Source organism: Oncorhynchus keta, chromosome 34, assembly GCF_023373465.1.
Source record: "Oncorhynchus keta strain PuntledgeMale-10-30-2019 chromosome 34, Oket_V2, whole genome shotgun sequence".
Taxonomy (NCBI): Eukaryota; Metazoa; Chordata; class Actinopteri; order Salmoniformes; family Salmonidae; genus Oncorhynchus; species Oncorhynchus keta.
Genome location: NC_068454.1, coordinates 75,608,986 through 75,631,534, shown reverse-complemented (window position 1 = coordinate 75,631,534; position 22,549 = coordinate 75,608,986). Strand labels below are relative to the sequence as shown.

General features: G+C 45.4%; 1 protein-coding gene across 1 annotated transcript; it reads left to right on the top strand.

Annotated features, from left to right (window-relative positions):
- The first annotated feature begins 9 nt into the window (after window positions 1-9).
- LOC118373955 (uncharacterized) lies at window positions 10-22,549 on the top strand. Its single transcript, XM_052494864.1, has 15 exons — window positions 10-91; window positions 2,292-2,514; window positions 2,730-2,864; window positions 3,883-4,020; window positions 14,899-14,994; window positions 15,184-15,234; window positions 16,035-16,184; window positions 16,352-16,462; window positions 17,785-17,934; window positions 18,222-18,359; window positions 18,482-18,601; window positions 18,885-19,017; window positions 19,173-19,288; window positions 19,471-21,074; window positions 21,648-22,549. The coding sequence occupies exons 1-15, from the start codon at window positions 72-74 to the stop codon at window positions 21,856-21,858; spliced, it is 3,396 nt and encodes a 1,131-aa protein (XP_052350824.1). The 5' UTR covers window positions 10-71; the 3' UTR covers window positions 21,859-22,549.

Here is a 22,549-nt window from a genome sequence, read left to right as displayed (position 1 = left end):
TAGGGAGGGACCGAATCAAAGAGAGAAAGACAGAGAGCCAACAGAAACGAAAGATGACTGTCTGAATCAAGATGGATCCAACCGAAGCCAGGTAATTAATTTGACTTTATTTTATTACCGTAGAAGTAGACTTGTGAAGGCACTATCTGGGACATTGTATCTTTGATTATTACACTCAATCAATGCCTTGACAATCTGACATTTCTTCTTTGTACAATAATCAGTACACTTATACTGTTTTATGATGTGTGTTCCCCTCAGAACCAACACAGACCAACGTGGCTGCTGTGTGTTGGCCTGGTGTCAACACACATAGATGATTGTGTTTAAATGATACTTGAAGTCACCAGCATTAATGGGTTTTTACTAGTGAGATATAGTGAATGTAAACAGGTGGTTGACATCTTGTCATGAGTGTCTGATTAAATCACTGATGTCATGGAGCAGGCGTTTTCATGTTAGGCACTGTGGCGTGGATTGTGTGTGAATGTGTAGGAGAGACTATTTACGCTCTCTGAAAGTATGCAGTGTGTGTGTATCTTGTATCGTGTGTATTATTCACTGCTTTAAAGCTCTAGATTGGGGTTTCCCAAACTCAGTCCTGGGCCCCACCCCCCATTTAGTTTTTACCCACAGCTGACAATGAGTTGGTTATTTGAATCAGCTGTGTAGTGCTAAGGTAAAAACCAAAACATGCACCCAGGGAGGGCCCCAGGGCCCAGTTTGGGAAGCCCTGCTCTAGATTACTGTAGGTTGATGTCTTTGGTGTGATTGATGTATGGCTGGGAACTCAAGGTACATTTTTGCTGTGTAACCCAATGCCCTTAGAGGACATACTGTAGTCGGTGTATTTGGGTGAGGGTCAGGCATGCGTGGATTTGTGTAAGGTGAAGTTGTTTTTGAGATTTCACCTTGGTCATACTGTAACTAAGGCTGAGAGCCCTGTGACTCTGTCAGTGCCAGATTGAGGCTATTCCTGTCATCTCTGTTATGTCCACTTTACTGCTAGCCTGCGTACCTGACAATGCATTCATTATTGCATAGAGGTAATCATTATCATCATTATAGATTTTTGGCAAGATCATAACAGCTTGACTGAGGCAGAAACAAAGTGGTATTAAGGTCACAATACCTTGCCACTACATTGTGTTTCAATGGCCTGTAGTGGTTTACATTCTGCAGCCCATGTCTTGGTTTTATTTACTGTGCTCATGCTAAATGGGAGGTATCCATGTGCGTGTTTTGTTAGAAATGTAAGTTCCTCTGTCTTCTTAGTTCCTCAAGTTTCATTTCCCCTCATTGGACTTCCCCCTTTTGGTTCCTTGTTCATTTAAGTATCTAACCTTTATTAACCAGGTCAATCATTAAGAATACGTTCTCTTTTAAATTAACTACATAGTAATCCCTTGCTCTGCCTAGTCGCCTTTCTACTACCGCCCTCGCTCCAGCTCTCCCTCTGCATCTCTCCCTCCATCTCTCCCTCTCTCCCTCTGCATCTCTCCCTCCATCTCTCCCTCTGCATCTCTCCCTCCATCTCTCCCTCTGCATCTCTCCCTCCATCTCTCCCTCTGCATCTCTCCCTCCATCTCTCCCTCTGCATCTCTCCCTCCATCTCTCCCTCTGCATCTCTCCCTGCATCTCTCCCTCTGCATCTCTCCCTCTGCATCTCTCCCTCCATCTCTCCCTCTGCATCTCTCCCTCTGCATCTCTCCCTCTGCATCTCTCCCTGCATCTCTCCCTCTGCATCTCTCCCTCCATCTCTCCCTCCATCTCTCCCTCCATCTCTCCCTCTGCATCTCTCCCTCCATCTCTCCTTCTGCATCTCTCCCTCTGCATCTCTCCCTCTGCATCTCTCCCTCTGCATCTCTCCCTCTGCATCTCTCCCTCTGCATCTCTCCCTCCATCTCTCCCTATTTCTCTCCCTCCATCTCTCCCTCTGCATCTCTCCCTCCATCTCTCCCTCCATCTCTCCTTATTTCTCTCCCTCCATCTCTCCCTCCATCTCTCCCTCCATCTCTCCCTATTTCTCTCCCTCCATCTCTCACCCCATCTCTCCCTCTGCATCTCTCACCCCATCTCTCCCTCTGCTTCTCTCCCTCCATCTCTCCCTCTGCTTCTCTCCCTCCATCTCTCTCTGTCTCTCCCTCTCTCCCTCTGCTTCTCTCCCTCCATCTCTCTCTGTGTCTCTCCCTCTCTCTCCCTCCATCTCTCTCTGTCTCTCCCTCCATCTCTCTCTCTGTAAGCCCCAAGCAATAGGCCAACATTGTGTTTATGCTCTCTTATCTCTTCAGCCTTTCCTCAAAAGCAACAACCTCTTTCAATGAAGGAAGGGGAGGTGATGTGACTCAGCCAGGGGAAGTGGTGGAGCAGTGGAGGAATGGAGGAGAGGAAGAGAGACAGAGGGAGGTGGAGAGAGAGGCGGGCGTGACAGATGGACTAACTCTGGCTGCAGAGACAACTACCAACCACAGGGTGTCAGCAGACAAACGCAGATTCAATACTGTGGGATACCATGTGAGGGCTATGAACTTCAGCTTCTGTTTGTAGATGCAGGATCAGTTTGAAATCATCCCTAAACTTGAGGCCCCCATGACACTTAATCTACATTCTGAAGCCAAATGCTAGATACTTCACCCAGCCTACCAGAAGGCTATGTGGACTTCCTAATATTCAAGCTACCACAACAAACACATACTGTATATTGACATTATATTCTCCATCATTTTCAGAGGAAGCTGAAGCCGAAAGTGGTGGCAGACTATACCACAGTGAGTAAGGGAGCGTCTGGAAGTTTCAAACCCCGATCAGCACTGAGACAGGTCCTGTTCAGCCAGGGAGCAACTGACAAGAGCCCCATGCCTGAGGTACTTTCCTCCCACGCACTTAACTTGTCCTCTACACACATGAATACACCCTGACACGCATATGTACAGACACGCACAGCCAGTGCCACTGTCCACATACTTACAGAAAATAGGAATTCGGCAAATGTACACTCCAATTGTTCACTCAAGCATATCTGCTATGAGCCCATTTCTAACTAAATTTGATAATGGTGGTGTGTACACAGTTGAAGTCGGAAGTTTACATACACTTAGGTTGGAGTCATTAAAATTTGTTTTTCAACCACTCCACAAATTTCTTGTTAACAAACTATAGTTTTGGCAAGTCGGTTAGGACATCTACTTTGTGCATGACTTAAATGTAAATGTAAATGTAAATGTAAATGTAAATGTAAATGTAAATGCATGACACAAGTAATTTTTCCATCAATTGTTAACAGACAGATTATTTAACTTATACTTCACTTGGAGGTGTACCTGTGTGGTACCTTCAGACGTTTGGAAATTACTCCCAAGGATGAACCAGACTACAATTTATTTTTCTGAGGTCTTGGCTGATTTCTTTTGATTTTCCCATGATATCAAGCAAAGAGGCACTGAGTTTGAAGGTAGGCCTTGAAATACATCCACAGGTACACCTCCAATTGACTCAAATTATGTCAATTAGCCTATCAGAGGCTTCTAAAGCCATGACATCATTTTCAGGAATTTCCCAAGCTGTTTAAAGGCACAGTCAACTTAGTGTATGTAAACTTGTGAGTCACTGGAATTGTGATACAGTGAAATAATCTGTCTGTTAACAAATGTTGGAAAAATGACTTGTCATGCATTTACATTTACATTTACATTTAAGTCATGCACAAAGTAGATGTCCTAACTAACTTGTCAAAACTATAGTTTGTTAACAAGTAATTTGTGAAGTGGTTGAAAATCAAGTTTTACTGACTCCAACCTAAGTGCATGTAAACTTCCAACTTCAACTGTATATATATATATGTCCCTCTTTCACACACTCGCTCTCTCTCTTTCTCTCTGTCAGGGCGCAGGGCAGTTGGATGCTCTGAAACGGACTCTGGAGGCGTTCCCAGTACCAGTGTGTCTGAACTGGAGCTTGGGGGAGGAGGGGACAGGAGCCACACTGGAGAACAACTGGACTGATATAGTACACAATCACTCGGTAACCAGATTTAAGTCATGATAGGCATATTATCTAGTTAATACAGTGCCTCGCAAAGTATTCACCCCCCTTGGAATTTGTCCTATTTTGTTGCATTACAACCTGCAATTTAAATAGATTTTTATTTGGATTTCATGTAATGGACGTACACAAAATAGTTCAAAATGGTGAAGTGAAATGAAAAAAAAAATGGTTTAAAAAAATTATAAAAATAAAAACCGGAAAAGTGGTGCATTCGTATGTTTTCACCACCTTCGCTTTGAAGCCCCTAAATAAGATCTGGTGCAAACAATTACCTTCAGAAGTCACATAATTTGTTAGATTGCACACAGGTGGACTTTATTTAAGTGTCACATGATCTGTCACATGATCTCAGTATATATACACCTGTTCTGAAAGGCCCCAGATTTTGCAACACCACCAAGCAAGGGGCACCACCAAGCAAGGGGCACCACCAAGCAAGGGGCACCACCAAGCAAGGGGCACCACCAAGCAAGGGGCACCACCAAGCAAGGGGCACCACCAAGCAAGGGGCACCACCAAGCAAGGGGCACCACCAAGCAAGGGGCATCACCAAGCAAGGGGCACCACCAAGCAAGGGGCACCACCAAGCAAGGGGCACCACCAAGCAAGGGGCACCACCAAGCAAGGGGGGCATCACCAAACAGGGGCACCACCAAGCAAGGGGCATCACCAAGCAAGGGGCACCACCAAGCAACCACCAAGGGGGGCACCACCAAGCAGGGGCACCACCAAGCAAGGGGCACCACCAAGCAAGGGGCACCACCAAGCAAGGGGCACCACCAAGCAAGGGGCACCACCAAGCAAGGGGCACCACCAAGCAAGGGGCACCACCAAGCAAGGGGCATCACCAAGCAAGGGGCACCACCAAGCAAGCTGCACCACCAAGCCAACAGCACTATGAAGACCAAGGAGCTCTCCAAACAGGTCAGGGAAAGAGTTGTGGAGAAGTACAGATCAGGGTTGAGTTATAAAAAAATATCAGACACTTTGAACATCCCATGGAGCACCATTAAATCATTATTAAAAAAATGGAAAGAATATGGCACCACAACAAACCTGCCAAGAGAGGGCCGCCACCAAAACTCATGGACCAGGCAAGGAGAGCATTAATCAGAGAGGCAACAAAGAGACCAAAGATAACCCTGAAGGAGCTGCAAAGCTCCACAGCAGAGATTGGAGTATCTGTCCATAGGACCAATTTAAGCCGTATACTCTACAGAACTGGGCTTTATGGAAGAGTTGCCAGAAAAAAATAAGCAAAGATGTTTGGTGTTCGCCAAAAGGCATTTGGGAAAATGAATGAAGGAATGATGGATGGCGCTAAATACAGGGAAATTCTTGAGGGGAACCTGTTTCAGTCTTCCAGGGATTTGAGACTGGGACAGAGGTTCACCTTCCAGCAGGACAATGACCCTAAGCATACTGCTAAAGCAACACTTGGGTGGTTTAAGGAGAAACATTTAAATCTCTTGGAAGGGCCTAGTCAAAGCCCAGACCGCAATCCAATTGAGAATCTCTGGTATGACTTAAAGATTGCTGTACACCAGCGGAACCCATCCAACTTGAAGGAGCTGGAGCAGTTTTGCCTTGAAGAATGGGCAAAAATCCTAGTGGCTAGATGTGCCAAGCTTATAGAGACATACCCCAAGAGACTTGAAGCTGTAATTGCTGCAAAAGGTGGCTCTATTTAAAAAAAAAAAAATATTTCACCTTTATTTAACCAGGTAGGCTAGTTGAGAACAAGTTCTCATTTACAATTGCGACCTGGCCAAGATAAAGCAAAGCAGTTCGACAGATACGACAGAGTTACACATGGAGTAAAACAAACATACAGTCAATAATACAGTATAAACAAGTCTATATACAATGTGAGCAAATGAGGTGAGAAGGGAGTGTGAAGTGTTGACTTGGGGGTGAATAGTTATGCACACTCAAGTTTTCTGTTTTTTGGTCTGATTTCTTGTTTGTTTCACAATAAAAAATATTTTGCAACTTCAAAGTGGTAGGCATGTTCTGTAAATCTATTGATACAAACCCCCAAAAATCTATTTTAATTCCAGGTTGTAAGGCAACAAAATAGGAAAAATGCCAAGGGGGGTGAATACTTTCACAAGCAACTGAATGAATGATCCCTCCTTACTTTTACAACATATCTCTTTCTCCCACCCTCTCTCTCTCTCCCTACCTTTTACAACATATCTCTTTCTCCCACCCACTCTCTCTCTCTCTCTCTCTCTCTCTCTCTCTCTCTCTCTCTCTCTCTCTCTCTCTCTCTCTCCCTACCTTTTACAACATATCTCTCTCTCTCCCTTTTTACAACAAAATATCTCTCTTTCTCCCACCCTCTCTCTCCCCTCCCTTTTACAACATATCTCTCTTTCTCCCACCCTCTCTCTCTCCCTCCTACCTTTTTACAACATATCTCTCTCTCTCCCTGCCTTTTACAACATATCTCTCTTTTCTCCCACCCTATCTCTCTCTCCTCCCTACCTTTTACAACATATCTCTCTCTCTCTCCCTACCTTTTACAACATATCTCTTTCTCCCACACTCTCTCTCTCTCTCTCTCTCTCTCTCTCTCTCTCTCCCTACCTTTTACAACATATCTCTTTCTCCCACCCCCTCTATCTCTCCTCCCTTTACAACATATCTCTTTCTCTCTCTCTCTCTCTCTCTCTCTCTCTCTCTCTCTCTCTCTCTCTCTCTCTCTCCTTTTTACAACATATCTCTTTCTCCCACCCACTCTCTCTCTCTCTCTCTCTCTCTCTCTCTCTCTCTCTCTCTCTCTCTCTCTCTCTCTCTCTCTCTCTCTCTCCCCTACCTTTTACAACATATCTCTCTCTCTCCCTACCTTTTACAACATATCTCTCTTTCTCCCACCCTCTCTCTCTCCCTCCCTTTTACAACATATCTCTCTTTCTCCCACCCTCTCTCTCTCCCTCCCTACCTTTTACAACATATCTCTCTCTCTCTGCCTTTTACAACATATCTCTCTTTCTCCCACCCTATCTCTCTCTCCCTCCCTACCTTTTACAACATATCTCTCTCTCTCTCCCTACCTTTTACAACATATCTCTTTCTCCCACACTCTCTCTCTCTCTCTCTCTCTCTCTCTCTCTCTCTCCCTACCTTTTACAACATATCTCTTTCTCCCACCCCCTCTATCTCTCCCTCCCTTTTTACAACATATCTCTTTCTCTCTCTCTCTCTCTCTCTCTCTCTCTCTCTCTCTCTCTCTCTCTCTCTCTCTCCCTTTCACAACATATCTCTCTCTCTCTCTCTCTCTCCCTTTTACAACATATCTCTTTCTCCCACCCTCTCTCTCTCTCACCCTTTCACAACATATCTCTCTCTCTCTCTCTCCCTCCCTTTTACAACATATCTCTTTCTCCCACCCTCTCTCTCTCTCTCCCTTTTACAACATATCTCTCTCTCTCTCCCTACCTTTTACAACATATCTCTTTCTCCCACCCCCTCTCTCTCCCTCCCTTTTACAACATATCTCTTTCTCCCACTCTCTCTCTCTCTCTCTCTCTCTCTCTCTCTCTGCCTACCTTTTACAACATATCTCTCTCTCTCTCCCTACCTTTTACAACATATCTCTCTTTCTCCCACCCTCTCTTTCTCCCACCCTCTCTCTCTCTCTCCCTCCCTTTTACAACATATCTCTCTCTCTCTCCCTACCTTTTACAACATATCTCTCTCTTCCTCCCTTTTACAACATATCTCTTTCTCCCACCCTCTCTCTCCCTCTCTCTCTCTCCCCTTTACAACATATCTCTCTCTCTCCCTACCTTTTACAACATATCTCTTTCTCCCACACCCTCTCTCTCTCCCTCCCTTTTACAACATATCTCTTTCTCCCACCCTCTCTCTCTCTCCCTACCTTTCACAACATATCTCTCTTTCTCCCACCCTCTCTCTCTCTCTCTCTCTCCCTACCTTTTACAACATATCTCTCTTACTCCCACCCTCTCTCTCTCTCTCCCTACCTTTTACAACATATCTCTCTTTCTCCCACCCTCTCTCTCTCTCCCTCCCTTTTACAACATATCTCTTACTCCCACCCTCTCTCTCCCTCCCTACCTTTTACAACATATCTCTTTCTCCCACCCCCTCTCTCTCTCCCTCCCTTTTACAACATATCTCTTTCTCCCACCCTCTCTCTCTCTCCCTCCCTACCTTTTACAACATATCTCTCTCTCTCTCCCTATCTTTTACAACATATCTCTTTCTCCCACCCCCTCTATCTCTCCCTCCCTTTTACAACATATCTCTTTCTCCCACTCTCTCTCTCTCTCCCTCCCTTTTACAACATATCTCTTTCTCCCACCCTCTCTCTCTCTCTCTCTCCCTACCTTTTACAACATATCTCTTTCTCCCACCCTCTCTCTCTCTCTCCCTACCTTTTACAACATATCTCTTTCTCCCACCCCCTCTATCTCTCCCTCCCTTTTTACAACATATCTCTTTCTCCCACCCCCCCTCTCTCCCTCCCTTTTACAACATATCCCTTTCTCCCACTCTCTCTCTCTCTCTCCCTACCTTTTACAACATATCTCTCTCTCTCTCCCTACCTTTTACAACATATCTCTCTTTCTCCCACTCTCTCTCTCTCTCTCCCTACCTTTTACAACATATCTCTCTCTCTCTCCCTACCTTTACAACATATCTCTTTTCTCCCACCCTCTCTCTCTCTCCTTTTACAACATATCTCTTTCTCCCACCCTCTCTCTCTCTCTCTCTCCCTTTTACAACATATCTCTCTCTCTCCCTTTTACAACATATCTCTCTCTCCCTCCCTTTTACAACATATCTCTCTCTCCCTACCTTTTACAACATATCTCTTTCTCCCACCCTCTCTCTCCCTCTCTCTCTCTCCTTTACAACATATCTCTCTCTCTCCCTACCTTTTACAACATATCTCTTTCTCCCACACCCTCTCTCTCTCCCTCCCTTTTACAACATATCCCTTTCTCCCACTCTCTCTCTCTCTCTCCCTACCTTTTACAACATATCTCTCTCTCTCTCTCTCCCTCCCTTTTACAACATATCTCTTTCTCCCACCCTCTCTCTCCCTCTCTCTCTCTCCCCTTTACAACATATCTCTCTCTCTCCCTACCTTTTACAACATATCTCTTTCTCCCACACCCTCTCTCTCTCTCTCTCTCTCTCCCTTTTACAACATATCTCTCTCTCTCTCTCTCCCTCCCTTTTACAACATATCTCTTTCTCCCACCCCCTCTATCTCTCCCTCCCTTTTACAACATATCTCTTTCTCCCACCCCCTCTATCTCTCCCTCCCTTTTACAACATATCTCTTTCTCTCTCTCTCTCTCTCTCTCTCTCTCTCTCTCTCTCTCTCTCCCTTCCTTTCACAACATATCTCTCTCTCTCTCTCTCTCCTTTTACAACATATCTCTTTCTCCCACCCTCTCTCTCTCTCACCCTTTCACAACATATCTCTCTCTCTCTCTCCCTCCCTTTTACAACATATCTCTTTCTCCCACCCTCTCTCTCTCTCTCCCTTTTACAACATATCTCTCTCTCTCCCTACCTTTTACAACATATCTCTTTCTCCCACCCCCTCTCTCTCCCTCCCTTTTTACAACATATCTCTTTCTCCCACCCCCTCTATCTCTCCCTCCCTTTTACAACATATCTCTTTCTCCCACTCTCTCTCTCTCTCTCTCTCTCTCTCTCTCTCTCTGCCTACCTTTTACAACATATCTCTCTCTCTCTCCCTACCTTTTACAACATATCTCTCTTTCTCCCACCCTCTCTTTCTCCCACCCTCTCTCTCTCTCTCCCTCCCTTTTACAACATATCTCTCTCTCTCTCCCTACCTTTTACAACATATCTCTCTCTTCCTCCCTTTTACAACATATCTCTTTCTCCCACCCTCTCTCTCCCTCTCTCTCTCTCCCCTTTACAACATATCTCTCTCTCTCCCTACCTTTTACAACATATCTCTTTCTCCCACACCCTCTCTCTCTCCCTCCCTTTTACAACATATCTCTTTCTCCCACCCTCTCTCTCTCTCCTACCTTTCACAACATATCTCTCTTTTCTCCCACCCTCTCTCTCTCTCTCTCTCCCCTACCTTTTACAACATATCTCTCTCTTATCCCTCTCTCTCTCTCCTACCTTTTACAACATATCTCTTTTCTCCCACCCTCTCTCTCTCTCCCTCCCTTTTACAACATATCTCTTTCCCACCCTCTCTCTCCCTCCTACCTTTTACAACATATCTCTTTCTCCCACCCCTCTCTCTCCTCCCTTTTACAACATATCTCTTTCTCCCACCCTCTCTCTCTCCCTCCCTTTTTACAACATATCTCTCTCTCTCCCTATCTTTTACAACATATCTCTTTCTCCCACCCCCTCTATCTCTCCCTCCTTTTACAACATATCTCTTTCTCCCACTCTCTCTCTCTCTCTCTCCCTCCCTTTTACAACATATCTCTTTCTCCCACCCTCTCTCTCTCTCTCTCCCTACCTTTTACAACATATCTCTTTCTCCCACCCTCTCTCTCTCTCTCCCTACCTTTTACAACATATCTCTTTCTCCCACCCCCTCTATCTCTCCCTCCCTTTTTACAACATATCTCTTTCTCCCACCCCCCCTCTCTCCCTCCCTTTTACAACATATCCCTTTCTCCCACTCTCTCTCTCTCTCTCCCTACCTTTTACAACATATCTCTCTCTCTCTCCCTACCTTTTACAACATATCTCTCTTTCTCCCACTCTCTCTCTCTCCCTACCTTTTACAACATATCTCTCTCTCTCTCCCTACCTTTTACAACATATCTCTCTTTCTCCCACCCTCTCTCTCTCTCCCTTTTACAACATATCTCTTTCTCCCACCCTCTCTCTCTCTCTCTCTCCCTTTTACAACATATCTCTCTCTCTCCCTTTTACAACATATCTCTCTCTCCCTCCCTTTTACAACATATCTCTCTCTCCCTCCTTTTACAACATATCTCTTTCTCCCACCCTCTCTCTCCCTCTCTCTCTCCCCTTTACAACATATCTCTCTCTCTCCCTACCTTTTACAACATATCTCTTTCTCCCACACCCTCTCTCTCTCCCTCCCTTTTACAACATATCCCTTTCTCCCACTCTCTCTCTCTCTCTCCCTACCTTTTACAACATATCTCTCTCTCTCTCCTCCTCTTTTACAACATATCTCTTTCTCCCACCCTCTCTCTCCTCTCTCTCTCCCCCTTTACAACATATCTCTCTCTCTCTTCCTCACCCTCCTCTCTCTCTCTTTACAACTCTCTCTCTCTCTCTCTCCAACATATCTCTTTCTCCCACCCCTCTCTCTCCTCCCTTTTACAACATATCTCTTTCTCCCACCCCCTCTATCTCTCCCTCCCTTTACAACATATCTCTTTCTCTCTCTCTCCCTCTATCTCTCTCTCCCTCTTACAACATATCTCTCTCTCTCTCTCTCTCTCTCTCTCTCTCTCTCTCTCTCTCTCTCTCTCTCTCTCTCCTTACCTTTTACAACATATCTCTTTCTCCCACCCCTCTATCTCTCCCTCCCTTTTACAACATATCTCTTTCTCCCACCTCTATCTCTCCCTCCCTTTTACAACATATCTCTCTCTCTCTCTCTCTCTCTCTCTCTCTCTCTCTCTCTCTCTCTCTCTCTCTCTCTCTCCCTCTCTCTCTCTCTCTCCTCTCCTTTTTACAACATATCTCTCTTTCTCCCACCCTCTCTATCTCCTCCCTACCTTTTACAACATATCTCTCTTCTCTCTCTCTCTCTCTCTCTCTCTCTCTCTCTCTCTCTCTCTCTCTCTCTCTCTCTCTCTCTCTCTCTCTCCCTTTTACAACATATCTCTTTCTCCCCCCCCCTCTATCTCTCCCTCCCTTTTACAACATATCTCTCTCTCCCACCATCTCTCTCTCTCTCCCTACCTTTTACAACATATCTCTTTCTCCCACCCCCCCCCCCTCTCTCTCTCTCTCCCTTTTACAACATATCTCTTTCTCCCACCCTCTCTCTCTTTTTACAACATATCTCTCTCTCCCTTTTTACAACATATCTCTCTCTCTCTCCCTTTTACAACATATCTCTCCCTCTCTCCCTTTTACAACATATCTCTCTTTCTCTCACCCTCTCCCTCTCTCCCTTTTACAACATATCTCTCTTTCTCCCACCCTCTCTCTCTCTCTCCCTTTTACAACATATCTCTCTCTCTCTCCCTTTTACAACGTATCTCTCTCTCCCTACCTTTTACAACATATCTCTTTCTCCCACCCTCTCTCTCCCTCTCTCTCTCTCTCCCCTTTACAACATATCTCTTTCTCCCACACCCCCTCTCTCTCTCTCCCTTTTACAACATATCTCTTTCTCTCTCCCTCTCTCTCTCTCTCCTTACCTTTTACAACATATCTCTTTCTCCCATCCCCTCTATCTCTCCCTCCCTTTTACAACATAACTCTCTCTCCCTACCTTTTACAAAATATCTCTTTCTCCCACCCTCTCTCTCCCTCTCTCATGCTCTCCCCTTTACAACATATCTCTTTCTCCCACACCCCCTCTCTCTCTCCCTCCCTTTTACAACATATCTCTTTCTCTTTCTCCCTTTTACAACATATCTCTCTCTCTCTCTCCTTTACAACATCTCTCTCTCTCCCTTTCTCTCTCCCTTTACAACATATCTCTTCTCCCTACCTTTTACAAAATATCTCTTTCTCCCACCCTTTACAACATATCTCTTTTCTCTTTCTCCCACCCCTCTCTCTCTCTCCCTCCCTTTTACAACATATCTCTTTCTCCCACCCCTCTCTCTCTCTCCTCTCCTTTTACAACATATCTCTTTCTCCCACCCTCTCTCTCTCTCCCTCCCTTTTACAACATATCTCTCTCTCCCACCCCCTCTCTCTCTCTTTTACAACATATCTCTCTCTCCCACCCTCTCTCTCTCTCCCTCCCTTTTACAACATATCTCTTTCTCCCACCCTCTCTCTCTCTCCCTCCCTTTTACAACATATCTCTTTCTCCCACCCTCTCTCTCTCTCTCTCCCTTTTACAACATATCTCTTTCTCCCACCCCCTCTCTCTCTCCCTCCCTTTTACAACATATCTCTTTCTCCCACCCTCTCTCTCTCTCTCTCCCTTTTACAACATATCTCTCTCTCTCTCCCTCCCTTTTTACAACATATCTCTCTCTCTCTCTCTCTCTCCTTTTACAACATATCTCTCTTCTCCCACAACATATCTCTCTCTCCCACCCTCTCTCTCTCTCTCTCTCCCTCCCTTTTACAACATATATCTTTCTCCCACCCTCTCTCTCTCTCTCTCTCTCTCCCTCCCTTTTACAACATATCTCTTTCTCCCACCCCCTCTCTCTCTCTCTCTCTCTCCCTTTTAAAACATATCTCTCCCTCCCTTTTACAACATATCTCTTTCTCCCTCTCTCTCTCTCTCTCTCTCTCTCTCCCTTTTAAAACATATCTCTCTCTCCCTTTTACAACATATCTCTCTTTCTCCCACCCTCTCTCTCTCTCCCTCCCTTTTACAACATATCTCTTTCTCCCACCCTCTCTATCTCTCCCTCCCTTTTACAACATATCTCTTTCTCCCACCCTCTCTCTCTCCCTCCCTTTTACAACATATCTCTTTCTCCCACCCTCTCTCTCTCTCTCTCTCCCTCCCTTTTACAACATATCTCTCTCCCTACCTTTTACAACATATCTCTCTTTCTCCCACCCTCTCTCTCTCTCTCCCTACCTTTTACAACATATCTCTCGCTCCCTACCTTTTACAACATATCTCTTTCTCCCACCCCCTCTATCTCTCCCTCCCTTTTACAACATATCTCTTTCTCCCACCCCCTCTCTCTCTCCCTCCCTTTTACAACACATCTCTCTCTCTCTCTCTCCCTTTTACTACATATCTCTCCCTCCCTTTTACAACATATCTCTTTCTCCCACCCCTCTATCTCTCCCTCCCTTTTACAACATATCTCTTTCTCCCACACTCTCTCTCTATCTCCCTTTTACAACATATCTCTCTCTCCCACCCCCTCTATCTCTCCCTCCCTTTTACAACATATCTCTTTCCCCCACCCCCTCTATCTCTCCCTCCCTCTCTTTTACAAAATCTCTCTCTCCCTCCGTTTTACAACATATCTTTTTCTCCCACCCTCTCTCTCTCTCTCTCTCTCTCCCTTTTACAACATATCTCTCTCTCTCCCTCCCTTTTACAACATCTCTCTCTCTCTCTCTCCCTTTTACAACATATCTCTCCCTCCCTTTTACAACATATCTCTTTCTCCCACACTCTCTCTCTCTATCTCTCTCTCTCCCTTTTACAACATATCTCTTTCTCCCACCCCCTCTATCTCTCCCTCCCTTTTACAACATATCTCTTTCTCCCACCCCCTCTTACAACATATCTCTTTCTCCCACCCCCTCTCTCTCTCCCTCCCTTTTACAAAATCTCTCTCTCTCTCTCTCTCCCTTTTACTACATATCTCTCCCTCCCTTTTACAACATATCTCTTTCTCCCACCCCCTCTATCTCTCCCTCCCTTTTACAACATATCTCTTTCTCCCACCCCCTCTATCTCTCCCTCCCTTTTACAACATATCTCTCTCTCCCACCCCCTCTATCTCTCCCTCCCTTTTACAACATATCTCTTTCCCCCACCCCCTCTCTCTCTCTCTCTCCCTCCCCTTTTACAACATATCTCTTTCTCCCACCCCCTCTATCTCTCCCTCCCTTTTACAACATATCTCTCTCTCTCCCTCCCTCTCTTTTACAACATCTCTCTCTCCCTACCTTTTACAACATATCTCTTTCTCCCACCCTCTCTCTCTCTCTCTCTCTGATCAGATGATGTGTAAGACCCAGAGGCACCAACAGGAGGCGCTGTGGGAGTTGGTCCATACTGAGCTCACCTACATCAACAAGCTCACTGTTGTCACTGATGTAAGACAGGCAGACAGACACCCTGCTCTCATTACTGAAAATGTATCAATGTCTTTCAGTGATGTGTCCATAACAACCAGTGACTATTCCTAATAGAAATATGACAATAGTTACTTTTATCTGTATAGCATCTTTTATTGCAATGTCATTTTTCATGTCCGTGTTTGTTTGTGTCATTATGTTTCTCAGTTGGTGATGGCAGCTCTCACCAACCTGCACCAGCATGGATTCCTCTTAGAGGTCAGTCTATATGAGCTGGGTTCTCATTCACAGGGTTTTCTGTAGGGGACATTTTCTCTAGAACTCACTCTCTGGTCTTTGGGCCTATCTGTGTTTCCCGGATGACCACTCAAATAGATGTGTTGCAATGAACTAAGCATGTGCTTTTGAGCTGGATCTTGCATGATCTGACTGGGTTCAGGTGATGACTTTGACCTTTGGTTGAATTTAAAACCAGTACCCATTTCAAGGGGGGGCCCTTGGGTCTAGTTGAAACCGGCTGCTGTAGTACAACATACTGTACAAACAACATACTGTATATACAGTACATACTGCTGAGCTGACATACTAACACACTGAGAACATAAGCTCTATCTGACACAGAACACACCAGGGCAGATGGAACATTCAGCTCAATAACAGAATGTTAGATAATTCCGCTGAGAATGTGGAAAGTATCTGAGAATGTGGGGGAGTGAGTTCTGCAGAGTTCTTCAGCTCGACACTGCAGCTTTGTCAAACAATTACCCTCTTCATCTTTTTTTTTATCACAAAAGGTCTACAACTATCATATCTTTTTATTGACTTTAGACAAGCACAAATTTCAACACATAATGACATTGACACTTCCAAAAAATCAGAGGTGTGGGGTTGATGTGGGGTTGATGTGGGGTTGATGTGGGGTTGATGTGGGGTTGATGTGGGGTTGATGTGGGGTTGATGTGGGGTTGATGTGGGGTTGATGTGGGGTTGATGTATGTAGGTTCAAAATCAAGAAAGCAGTATCATCACCCTCTTTTTCCTGTCCCTCTCTTCTTCAGGTGACACCTGAGAGCCTCTTCTCCAACCTTCCCTCCATCCTCAGCGCCCACCGGCTCTTCTGGCAGGAAGTGATGTATCCCATGTTACAGGAAGTCCGCAGGACGGGGAAGCCCTTTGACCCCCTGGGGTTAGAGGCAGGATGCCTGCAGGTACAGTACTGACTGTCAATCAGATCTAGTATCAGGTTCACATATGGGATGAAAGTATGAGGGTCAAACGGAGGTGAAAGGAAGGAATGGAAACACGGGTCATGGGTTTAAAACATGTTTGTTTACAGCAATCTTTGTCTAATCCCATCCCCACCCTCTGTCTGTAGTTCCCTGAGCGTTTCTCCACCTATCTGCATTACTGTTGTAAGGAGGAGAGCACAGTGGACATTACGAGCAAACTGACAGACACCAACCTGCACTTCCACACCTACTTAATGGTGAGTTAAACACACACACACACAAACACATTTTTTATACTTTATTTGAATCCACAAATCATAATTCATATAAACATCTCAGGACAAGGATATCTGGACACATAGGGAAACAGATAGCACCTTCTTCTTCACACAGAAAGGCTGTCCATGACTGCTGACACAGAGCAGTACCTCGCTATCAGCTTTGTCTTATGTAGGCCTGCTATATGAAGTCCAGGTACTGTCAGCATGGCAGAGACTACCCAATATCACCGTAGCAAGCATGCACTGTTACGAGGCTGTTCAGGAGTGACACGAGGGGCTGGTATTTAAGCAGCTTGTCAGAAAAGGACTGCTCCATGTAGTAGTCCAATGAGCAGCCCACCTCCAGAATCAGCCCCTCCCTCTGGCCTCCCCCACAACAACAATATCTGGCTCATTCAGCAGACAAGAAAACACATGATCATCAACATCAAACCAGGCTCCTCTGCAAAGGAAATGTTTGTGTGTGTGTTCAGTTGGTGACTCCACTTGTCTCACCTCCGTAGCCACCAGGTCAACAAGGCGGTCATGTCTAGGTCATGTCTCAGTATGAACAGAAAGCATTAACAACATGTGATACAGACCTCAGACCTCAGGGTGGAAAACACAGAAAGGATCATGGGTTGCAGGGTACCAGAGAGCTCGGTTGTATTTTGTTGGTAGAACTTGCCTTAACAGTAAAGGTGAGAATGTCCTTGCCAATAGCAGCATTATGGTACATGGAATGGGAGACAGAAACAAACACACACACACACCACTTCATACACAAGCCCCCTTCTGGTTTACATATTGCATGCACACCCTTTCACTGTCACCCAAAGTCACTCTGCGTCACACACATGGTTCTCCAAACTACCCTTCATTACGGTAACACAGGAACATCAGTGAATTGAGTCATAGCATCCGCAGAACTTCTTCTGTTATTGATCATGTTCCAGTGGTTTTGATGATCACCATATCCAGGCCTTCTGTTATTGGTAATATCCTGAAGGCCAAACACTTGTTACACCAACGCTCTGACCTAATGACTCAGAGAGCCTCGCCTGCACATTGTCTTCTTAAAGATTAGAACGTGTTTTTGGCTGTTTTTGGCTGTCTAAGCACTTTTACAGCTTTTTCAAAGAATCTCCATTATGAGTTCTTCAAGCCTTTGAATTCTTCCAGTACCATGTAACAATAATATTTCATACACCGTCAAAACACTGTATTTACATGAGTTCTACCGAGGCCATAACTTTGGGTGTAAAGGTCTAGAGACTCTACTAGAAGACACAAAATAATGTTTTTCTCCACGTCCACAGTGGGTGGAGACACACCCCCAGTGTGAGCGGATGCGTCTGGGAGATATGCAGGCCAAACCCATCCAGAGGATCACCAAGTACCCCCTGCTGCTGAAGGCTGTCCTCAAGACCACCCAGGCTCCCCACATTCAGCACACACTCAGGGGCATGGTGAGTGAAGAGCTGGCCTTTTCAATCAAGGCCTTTTAATTCAGTTTGCCAGGCCTGTGGCTGTTCATGTTCATTAGAAAAGGAAGTTGCGCGTTCCAGCACCATTTTCTTACTAGCTAATCGCTAATTGCCTCTACTAGTAATAGATGAAAATGCAAATGAAGGAAATCTCTCTGTCCCACACACACACACACTCTCCTTCGCTCTGTTTCTCTCTCACTCACTCTCTTTTTTTTCTCTATCTCTCTCTTTCTATCTATCTCTCCCTATCCCTCTCTCTCCTCCAGTTGGCTTGTGTTAATGGGTTTCTGGACAGCATCAATGACTACTTGAGGCTTAAGGATGATGAGCAGGCCCTCTCGCTTTCCGCCCAGAAGATAGAGGGATATGACGTGATGGAGGGGATGAATGAGGAAATCGACAAGGTGAAAGAGAGAAGAAAAACCTTTCTAGGAACAGGATAGGAAACTACACCAACCCTCAAACGATATAGATACTGTAATGTGTGATGCAGACAGTGAGTAGTCAATGTTGATGTCATCCACAGCATGTCAGAGAGTTCTGCAGTTTTGATTTGACGTGCCCTGTCAGAGGGGTGGGTCCTGGGGTCATACGCAAGCTACTATTGGAGGAGACCCTGAAGATCAGAGGAAGGAAGGATCACAAGGTAGGTTGAGTGACAGAATCTCACTCTGTTCCAGTGAAACATTGACTTCCATGTAGACGATTCTTCCTAAAATTATCATCTCATTAGCACGGACTTTGATGATAACTACTTTGAGGAAAAATGTACTTACTACGACTGTGATATGTGGTTGTCTCACCTTGCTATCTTAAGATGAATGCACTAACTGTAAGTTGCTCTGGATACGAGCATCTGCTAAATGACTAACATGTAAAGTATATATGTCATGTTTCTTTGGGCTTGTTGCGACTGTTATGTGGTGAAGCTGGAGGTGACAGCCCTGCTCTTCTCTGACGTGCTGCTGGTGACCAAGGTCCAGAAGAAGGCAGAGAGACTGAAGGTAGTTCGCCCCCCACTGGCCCTGGATAGAACACGCTGTAACACACTCAAAGATGGCTGTGAGTACAGTCATTGACCATACAGTACATATCCTAGAAGTGGAAAGATGAAACGCTGCTCTGTCTCTTGCTACAGAGACCAGTTGTAGAGTTTTAAATGACAGTTCTCTCTTTCTCTCCCTCACTCTTTCCTTCTCTTCCTCTCCATCTCCCAGGTTCGTTTGTGGTGGTGGAGGTGAGTGTTCTGGGCTGTGCGGCGAATGTCTACACCTTCTCCACCTCCAGCCCAGAGAGCTGCTCTACATGGGTCTTCACCATCCACAAGGCACAGGTAAACAGACAGAAGAATACTGACTAAAATGGTAATGACATGATTTATTGTAGTTACCTTTTGGTCTCTTTGGTGTTAAATCAATGAATGAATGATTAAATGCACAATGTACATATTGTGTAACATACAGTGATATCGATGCTCTCCTCTTATCCCTCTTTCTTTCTTCCATTCATTGGCAGGAAACACTGCAGGGCCTGAGAGAGACAGAGGCCAGCAGACGACTGCAGACCAAACAGAGAGACCTACAGCTACAGGAACAAGCCACACCCCCTACAGAGCCCAAGATGACCATTGAGGAGTCAGTAGATCAGCCTCCTGACCAATCAGAAGCACAAATCCCTTTTTCTTTGGAGGTGAAACCTGTTGAGGAACTTCTCATCCAATCAGTGAATGGGACATTGGTGTCCATAGCAACAGAGGCGGAACAACCAACTCAGGAACCAGTGCACTATAAAGATGCAATGTTGCCAGGACAACCACGCAAGCTCAGTGACATTCATAACCAATCATTTGCAGGCGGGGTAATGAAAAAGGGGCAAGGAGGTGGCAGGGTCATGGATGAGGTTATGTCAGAGGCAAGGGTGAGCGAGATCGGAGACATCAACCAATGGGAGGAGGGGATTGAGTCCAGGGGGATAAAAGAACGAAGGGTGACCTGGACTCATTCCAGACAGTCTAACTCTCTACCTCGAGTGGCAACAGAAACCTTTCAACCCAAACCCAACGGGCCGCACAACCTGTTGCTAGGTGGATATCCTAACATAGACCACGACATAGACGACCCACGACACCAATCCAGCACTTTCCCACTTTCTCCATGCAGGGAAAACAATGCAAAGGTTTCTATCATTATTAGTCCAATAGAATCCCAAGGATTTCTCTCACAGGGAGGACGAGCCACATCCACACGGAGGAATTCTGCCCCCCAGTCAGTGGAGCAACAAGCCATGAGGAACTCGTGGCTCACCCAATCAGGAGAGGAAGCTTTAGTGGAATTACGGAGGTTTTCTCGGAAGCTGAATTCACCACGGTTACGCAGGAGAAGGCCAATAAACATTGAGCAGACTGCTGCCCCTCAGATGTCACAAAGTGGATCTGACAGCTCTGGGATGGCCCAGTCTGAACCACACACAAACTCTTCCTCCAACTCTGACTCAGACTGCAACCAGAAACTCAGGGGTTCCTACCAACACAACTCAGGTTCCTCCGGACAGAGCTCTGACTCTCACCTGGTGCTCAAGCTGGGGTCCTTGAAGATGAACGGAGGGGTGTTCTGGGACATGCCTGCAGAGAGAGAGTCCTCCCCAGAGCCCCACGCTTTCTCTAGTCCAGAGCTGCCTAAAGACATCCCAGAAGAAAAAGAAAACACCCCAAAAAGCCCTAAGTTGAAGACCCAGAGGAGCACGTCCATACCAGATATCATCTTCCAAGGAGGATATAATTCTCTTCTGACCTCAGCCAAGCCCTCCAACGCGCGAATAGCCCACTCTCCCCCTCCTGGGTTGGATCCATACTTGCACCCCTCCCCTCTGGAGAGCATTTTGAACCGGGCCAAGGAGAGAAGAAAGGACAGAGAGGGAAAGGGAAAATCTCCAACCTTCAGAACATGGGCTCTTCCTCCTTCTCCGTCTTTCTCCACCACTACGTCCCAGTCGCCCAGTGAAGGGGATAGAGAGACTGAGTGGGAAGAGGTGGAGCTGGTCAGACGGCTGGCCCCCAGTGTCAGTCAGGGATGGATAGAGGAGAGGGTGGATGGAGATGAGGAGGAGGAGAAGAAGAGCAGGTGAGTTTTACATCAAACCTCAGTTGGAAATAAAATAATAAAAGGTCTTCAAAGTATGCATGATCAGTTTGAAGATTCATCTATTGAAATGACTCAGTCAGCTCGGTGTGGGTGGCTGATGGCCACTATGGAACAGTTTTATTCTGGGTTATTTTATCACTCTACCTACTGGGCTGATTACCATGTAGTGTAGGATCACTATGTTCAAATCGTTATACTGTCATAACCATGACATGCCACCCGTAACCATGTTTCATGTCATGACAACCACGTCATCATAACCATGACATGCCACCCGTAACCATGTTTCATGTCATGACAACCACGTCATCATAACCATGACATGCCACCCGTAACCATGTTTCATGTCATGACAACCATGTCATCATAACCAATCTAGCCTGATCACCAGATTGGTGTCCACTAGCCAATTACTTTGTTAATGTCACGCCAAACATTCCAGTGAACAACATGGAAGTAGACTAAAGCAGAAACAAATCTTGTGACTAAACTATTTGCAATCCAACAAGTTTATCTCCATTGTAAAAGTTTTTTTCCCCCTCTCTCTTCTAGCCCCGCCTTCCCTGATGGCACCAGCGTTGATTGGCCAGGCTGGTGCTTTGAAGCCGATGAGGTCCTGGATCAGCTGACCCCAGAGGACAGTGGCGTTGGGGTTGATGAGGAGTGGTGGGAAGCGGCTGAGGTGGGGCTCAGCAAAACTTTGACCTTGAGAGACTTCCAGCGAATCGGCACGCATGAGGACGGGACGATTAGTCAGGTGTAGTTCTGCATAGGGTACTGGGAGTCCTTCATTCTCCAAGACTTTATCTGCACTTTATGGGGAATAATATGTAATTTGAGATTTTCACTGTGCCGGAGTGATACTTTTCCACAGCAAGATGTTGATTGAGTGAGCTGATTGACACCAAATGTTGAATTTCAGTTTGTTGCATGGAATGTTTGTGAGTGATTTGGAGTTTGATTATGAGTCTGAGTGAACATCAGAATTATTTTCTTCAACCTGCATAATATTGTTAGAGCTACAGATGTAGGATCTTCATTTGATCACTCTTTTGTTGCTGAGGTTTTTCCTGCAATGCTGGAAATGCAGATAAGCTTTGTGATTTATGTAAATGGTCCTGAAAACCCGCACTAACACATGGTTATATTAACAATATTGCACTTTTCATGTAGCCTACTTTTGGCCAGCTCAAGCAACATTATGGACTAAATGTTCAAATCTTGTTGCTGCAGCATTATTAAGATCCTACATCTGTAGACGCCTATACTGTCTTATACAAGTGTACTTTTTGATGTTTTGTCAGTTAAGTGAAATGCTCTACATACTGTACATACATGTTTCATTGAACTTAATTTGAGTTGTTAATTTATAAGAGTAACTGCATATTTGGTATTGTGACCCATTGGGGAGATTCATACTGATACATTGTAATAAAGAGAGAGATTTAAACCAA